The sequence below is a fragment of the Phoca vitulina genome, unplaced genomic scaffold (genome assembly GCF_004348235.1).
Source record: "Phoca vitulina isolate PV1807 unplaced genomic scaffold, GSC_HSeal_1.0 scaffold7, whole genome shotgun sequence".
Taxonomy (NCBI): domain Eukaryota; kingdom Metazoa; phylum Chordata; class Mammalia; order Carnivora; family Phocidae; genus Phoca; species Phoca vitulina.
In genome coordinates, this window is record NW_022589710.1 from 43,489,740 (window position 1) to 43,496,781 (window position 7,042).

Sequence of the window (7,042 nt, forward strand, 5' to 3'; positions counted from 1 at the left end):
GCAGGGAGCCCAATGTGGAGCTTGATCCCAGGACCCTGGGATCATGACCTGAGCCAAAGGCAGATGCTTAACAACTGAGCCACCCAGGCACCCTGAAATTTTCCTAAATTTGGCAAAAGATACAAATCTACAGATTCCAGAGGCTGAGTGAATTCCAAACAAATCCACACCAAAACATATCAAAATCAAATTTGTGAGAACTAAAGACAAAATCTTGAAATCAGTGACAGAGAAATGAACACCTCACTTATTTGTTTTAAAGATTTCATTTATTTATTCAACAGAGACACAGCGAGAGAGGGAACACAAGCAGGGGGAGTGGGAGAGGGAGAAGCAGGCCTCCCGCTGAGCAGGGAGCCCGATGCAGGCTCAATCCCAGGACCCATGACCTGAGCCAAAAGCAGACACTTAACAACTGAGCCACCCAGGTGCCCCGACACCTCACTTATAAAGGATAAGAATTTGAATAACAACAAATGTCTCATCACAAACCTCATCACACGCCAAAAGGAAATGCAAAACATTTTTCAAATGCTAAAATAAAAGGACTAGCAACCCAGAATTTTATATCCAGCAAAAATATCCTTCAGGAATGAAGGGAAAAAAATCAAGACATTCTTAGAAGAAAGAAAACTTAAGATAAGTTGTTACCAGTAGATCTACTTTAAAAGAATGGCTAAAGAAAGTACTTAATCAGAAAGGAATTATGAAAGAAGGCATCTTGGAACATCAGGAAGGAAGAAAGAACAATGAAAGAGTAAAAATATGAGTAAATACAATAGACACTTTCTTAAGTTTTCTAAGTTAACAGTTCTGCTGTGGTTTTCAGTGTGTGTAGAGGAAATGTTTAAGACACTGTAAAGGTATTGAAATGATGAGAGGGGCAGGTGAGTATGATTATAAAGGGGTAGAGATGAGGGAGATCTTTGTGGTGATGGAATAGTTTTGTATCTTGATTATAGAGTGGTTCCACAAATCTGTATGTGTGATAAAATGGCATTGAACTGTGCACACACATTTTACCAATATCAAAGTCTCTGGTTTCTACATTGTGCTATGATTATATAAGATGTATCCATTGGGGGAAATTGGGTGGAGGATATGGGGGATCTCTCTGTACTATGTTTGCAGCTTCCTGTGGATCTACAATTATTTCAAAATAAAAACCAATTTTAAAAAGACAAAGAAATTGTATGAAATTCAAAAAAAAAAGGAATACCTAATAAGTGAAAGCAAAATGAAACAAATCCAACTGTGTATTCAGTTCGTGGCACAACCACTCAGGAACTCTTTCAAGGGACCTTAAAACACAGTAATTGGACTCTACATCCTTAATGGGCAATACCTTAAGGACAAAAAGAATTACAAAAAGAAGGAGGAGGAGGAGAAGAAGAAGAAGAAACCATTTCAGTAATTTCATTGTTGGAAGTCTCATTTTATTCTGATACTCTGGTGTGTATGTTGTGGGATAAAGCAAATAAGTAATTATGTCAGCATCATTAAGAGCCAGGATTTTTTTGGTGTGGGAGAAAGGAGACACACAATTAGGATAGTTAAGTAAAAACTGTATAAAACTGAATTGAATGGGAAATATAGGTGTATTTTCTCTTTTCAGAGAAGAAATCCTATTTCTTAGATCTACTCACTAAAAAGTCCTAGAAACAGCAACCAACCCAGCAACAATGAGCACCACCAGATTATGGTCTTTAAATAACATTTCCTACAAAAAGGCAACAGGATTTCTTAGAGAAATATCTGATTCCAGGTCTGGGCAGGAAGATGAGCCTAAAACATCTGTCTTAATACTAGGATAGCAAGGTAGTTATCTGAAACTACTGGGATTCTTTCAAAACACCAACACTGGCCCAAACCCCTACTGGCCAAAGATGGGACAATAGAAGCAACAAAAAGAATAATAGCTACAATGGATTAAAATGTACCCAGTGCATTTAAATCTGTGAATCCATGATGGTAGTCAACAAAATAATAACTTTATTGATCACCTTTGGTAAATAATAGGGAACCAACTCATTGTTTTGAAAACTGGTAAATACATTATTTACAATAGCCAAATTACAGAAGCAGCCCAAATATCCACCGATAGATGAATGGATACAGAAGAAGTGGTATATATACACAATGGAATATTATGCACTTATAAAAAGAATGAAATCTTGCCATTTGTAAAAACATGGATGGAGCTAGAGAGTACAATGCTAAGTTAAAATAAGTCCATCAGAGAAAGACAAATGATGATCTCACTCATATGTGGGATTTAAGAAACAAAACAAACAAGCAAAGAAAAAAAAAGAGAAAGAGAGAGATAAACCAAGAAACAGACTCTTAACTACAGAGAACAAACTGTTGGTTAGCAGAAAGGAGGTGGGGGGGGGGGATGAAATAGGGGATGGGGATTAAAGAGTACACTTATCATGATGAAAAATAAAATAAAATAAACTGGTAAATAAAGGGGCAAAATTATCCCACCTTTCATAGGTGAACTATACCTCACAATAACCAAAATTTTAATGAGGAGATGTCTCTCTTTATAGAAGTTATACAGCTCAGAAATGAAAAAATAGTGACAGCCCTTGAATTGAATGTTACCTTTTTGCAGCCCTTAATTGAATAAAGGACCTAGGCAACTACCATGGAAGGCTGCTAACATCAGTAAAAGAGAGATAACCAGGCAACATGAGCCTCGTGATGGAAGTACACACCGCCACTTAGGAGTTGTTCTTGCCCAAAAAAACTGAACTTGAATCTGCTCAAGTCTCTAGTCCTAACTACCAATTCACAGGAATAACACCATGGGGATGCAATCAGAAAATCCAGACTCTGGGAAACCCTACAGTGCAAACAACCCAGTTTCTTCCACAAATAACATGCAAGGGGGAGAGAGACAGATACACACACACACACACACACACACACATACACACACAAACCCCAAGACCTACAGATTTAAAATGATTGAAGAAACACATCAGCCAATTACAATGTAGGGATCCTCTTTGGATTCTGATTTCAACTACAGGGGGAAATAAATGTTGAACAAATATTTGATTCTATTAATGTCTTATTGTTAAGTTGGAGCTTTGATAGCTATTGTGGATTTGTTTATGTCATGACCATTTACAGATACATACTGAAAAATTTACAGACAAAATAATATGTTGCCTTGGATTTACCTCAAAATAACCAAGGGTCAATGAGGGAAGTGGGCAGTGAGTATAAATGAAACAAGATTAGCCATGAGTTGATCATTGTTGACGCTGGGCAATTAATACATGCACACTCATTTTACTATTCTCTCCACTTTTGTATGGATTTGAAATTTTTCATAATAAAAAGTTTTTTAAATATACCCATATAGAGCCAGAAAACTGCATTACTTTGGTTGCCTCTCTAATCTCTACCCACTGGTCTTTATTCTGTTCTCTGGTGCCTAGAAGACTAGTGTCATAGTAATAATAATAGTAATACCAACAATAATAGCCAGCATTTTTGGAGCACATACTTACTATGAGCTAACTCATAAGCCTTTTATGAATATTTCCATTTAATCCTGACAAAATCCTAAAGTAAATACTATTATTATTCCCATTTTACAGGTGAGGAACCTGAGGGAGAGAGGTGTGATGAAGGAGCCAAGCCTCAAACCCAGATCTGACTGCGGATTTCCAGCTTACAACCACTAAGCTACAAAAGGGCAAAAGATGAAGATGGCTGTCACGTCCTCAGTCTTCCCTTTTTTGGGGCTAAAGCCTGAGTTCTTCCACTCTGCCGCTGCCTCCTCCCCAGTGTGGCTTCTCTGCCCCACACCACCCTTGGAACATGCGCCAAGAGCTAGGAAAGTGGTTGAGGTTCTTGAGAGTCTCCCAGGCCTGCGGAACAGCCTGCCCTTCCCCAGCCACCCTGCGGAGATTCCCGAGTGCTGTCTAGTCCTCCTCCATCCAGACAAGAAGCCAGAACGTGCGCACGTGCCGAGGGGGCGTGGCTCACCTGGGCCGCGGTGCCTCTTCTCCATCCAGATATAGCAGTTGTTCTGGGCCACCCCGGTCTGCGAGTCCAGGAAGGGGAGCCGCACACTGCGCTCTGCGCAGAGCCGCGAGTTATAGCTGCGGCAGTGCTCAATGGCTTCCTTGTAGAACTGGTCCCCAAGCCTGCCCGGGAGAGGAAGAGAGGAGGAGTGAGGCCAGGGAAAAATGGAAGCGCACACAGAGGGAAACTGATGTTACCCACCTCCCTCCCTGGGGAAATGATGGAGTTATGAAGACCCAGGCGATGAGGACCAAGAGCCTTGCCAAGGGGCGGAATCCAACTTGGTGTCAGGTCTCAATCAGGTTATATTTCCCATACCAAATCCACCAGGGAATTCAGAATCCCCTTTAACAAAGAGCCTAGGGCCCCTAGATAAACCACCAGTAAAAGTGACAAGTGTCTGTTTCAGGAAGCATGAGGCCCTGCTCCAGGATAGAGGTGGCTCTGAAACAGTCTTCTACCTGGGTTCTACCAGGAGCTCAGGCTTCTAGAGTCCCCTCATTAACATCCTCCGTTAGCCAGACTTTGTTCTCAGTAATTGCCAGCAAAGGCACTCTAGAATGAACCCAAAACACCAGCATCGATGCATGGCTTTCCAATACAACAGAAGAGAAACACCCATATAAACACAGACTAGAAGAACAGAGGAAATATCCCCTAAAAGTAGAGCTATTGTGGTGAAAGGAGGTGAAGAGAGGCATGCACCAATCTTTTTTTTTTCTTTTTTTCATTTTATTTTAGTATGTTATGTTAATCACCATACATTACATCATTAGTCATTATTTGCATATAACACCCAGTGCTCCATTCAATACGATGCACCAATTTTTTAAAACCACACACTTAAAGAAAAATAACATTCTAACCGAAAACAAAGGAAGCATTTGTAATAAGAGTTGAATTTTGAATTCAAGATAATTTAATCCCTGGGATCTAAAACACAAATAGAAAGACCTTTCTGGTTTGTTGGAGTGGTGATCTGATTAAGCACAGTAAATTTTATGTTCCTGAATCTTTGGTATCCTTGGACATGTGGTGATACTACTAATTTTAAGATAGTATCCTTTTCAAAGACCAAAAATATAACATTGGTAAAACTGATCAAATGTAAAGAAAAAAAAATCAGTGAGATCAAATACCTAACAAATAAAAGACAGGCACATGTTGGAGGTTAATAAATGTCTCAAGGAAATACAAATGTCATAACCTAGCCTCTGCCAGGTAGAATTGTACTTCTTTGTGGGGAGCTGTGGGGAAAGGCAGAAGGGAGGAGCCACAGGGATTGTTGGGCCAGAAGGGAGAATCAAGTAGCTCATTTTGAAGCGACATTATGAATGTCCCTTTGTTTTGGTTCTATGTAGATTTGAAGAAGTCAAAATCAGGGTGAGAAAGTCTCGGAGTTAAAAATAATATATTTCTTAACCAAAATATTTAGAGAACTAAAGAAAGCAAAATCTTAGAGGGATTTTTCTATACTCTTTAAAAAAGAAAAAAATCAGCAGGTCAGAGTCTACCAAAGAATTTAAAGCAAATTTCTTATTCTGGGACGATACAACCATTGAAGCTTCTGACGCATCTTTTGGAAATTACTTATTGACGTACCACTTAAAAAAAAAAAAAAAAGCCCCTTTGCTCCTTTTCCCCCTCTAAACATCTTCAGCCTCACAAGGAAGGCATAACGTGCTCAGAAAGTGTCCTAGCAGTTGCAAAACCAAACTGTAATCAAATTATAATAGCCACACAGCTGGAAATGAATTGGGGGGATGGAAGCCTATTAAAATGCTATAAAACAGAACATGAGCTGATGTAATCAAAGATGGTAACAAGGATCATGAGATTGATCAAAAATAAAGAACCATTTCCTACAAAGCGTTCACATCTGTGTCCCACCGAATTCAATGCCTCCACTGCTAAAGCTCAGGGTGACAGAACTTTCCCAGACAGCTCCGTGCAGCCAAGATGACACAGAGCCCCATCCAGGGCATCCTGGATGCTCCAGCTCCTTCATGAAACAGCGACCAGCCGCACCACGTTGATGAGAACTGACAAGAACAGGTAACAGAGAAGTGTCCGATGTGAGAAACAGTCATCTGGTTTCCCACGATCTTTTGGCAGATGGCCAAAGTAGATGTTAACTCTTCCAACCCCAGAAATTCTGCTGAAAGAGAATCCATAAACCAAGCAAATGGCACACTAGAACTCTAGACTGGAGAGAAGGTTTCCATCTTCAAAACAAATTCGGGAAGCCAGGATAAAAGAAAACGACAGCAGGATCTCAAATTAGACTTATCCTGATACGCTCCTAACTTGCTTCCAACATCCCAAAGAGAGGGACAAGAAAGGGAAGTTGCTGAAAATGAAAAGTGAGTTTGGCCAAGTCCATGCCCCACACCGAATGGAACGAGAAAGTCAAACAAAGTGGTGCGCTGGGCGAAAATTAATTTCATCTTAAATACTTTCCACTTTCCGTAACATGCGATGTTATTAGTAACAGGCATGCTGGGGGGGGGGGGGGGGATGTGTATTTTTAAATGTAATCTTTGTGTGAACGATACCTCTCTTATGTAAACAGAGAAACCCTTCTCCAGACTGGAACAACTGTATTAAAGATTGAACCTGCAAAAATGTGACATCCAACACCCTCCCTGCCCCTGTCTCCAGGGAAGTCACTTTTAAACAGACCAGGCGTTGGCAGCGACTCGGAAACAAAATTTAAAGCCTTTTTCGATACAGGAGGAGAAAAGAGACTTCAGCCTTTTTGATAAATTCAAGCAGAACCTCTCCGAAAGTTAATTAGCCAAAATCTTCACGGGGCTTGTTCTGCTCTCGAGAAGAAAATCGATGGCCAGGTCTCCCTAACCCGTGGAAAGCAATTTAAACAGGAGAGAGGACAAATGTCCTTTTTAATATGGGATTTCTTAAAAAAAAGATCCCACAATGATAGGATCCCAGGGGTGACATCTGCATTCAAGTTGCGGGGGGGGGGGGGGGGGGGGGG

General features: G+C 40.4%; 1 protein-coding gene across 4 annotated transcripts in view; it reads right to left on the bottom strand.

Annotated features, from left to right (window-relative positions):
- The window catches only part of DPF3 (double PHD fingers 3), a 245,264-nt gene that overhangs the window by 140,290 nt on the left and 97,932 nt on the right, over positions 1–7,042 (bottom strand). For all 4 annotated transcript variants that reach the window (XR_004299571.1, XR_004299570.1, XM_032405499.1 and 1 more), the window contains exon 2: positions 4,006–4,166. Coding sequence is in view for 2 of the 4 variants with exons in the window: in XM_032405499.1 (XP_032261390.1) it covers positions 4,006–4,166 (161 nt within the window). In the remaining 2 variants the exon portion in view is untranslated. The remainder of the gene's footprint in view (positions 1–4,005; positions 4,167–7,042) is intronic.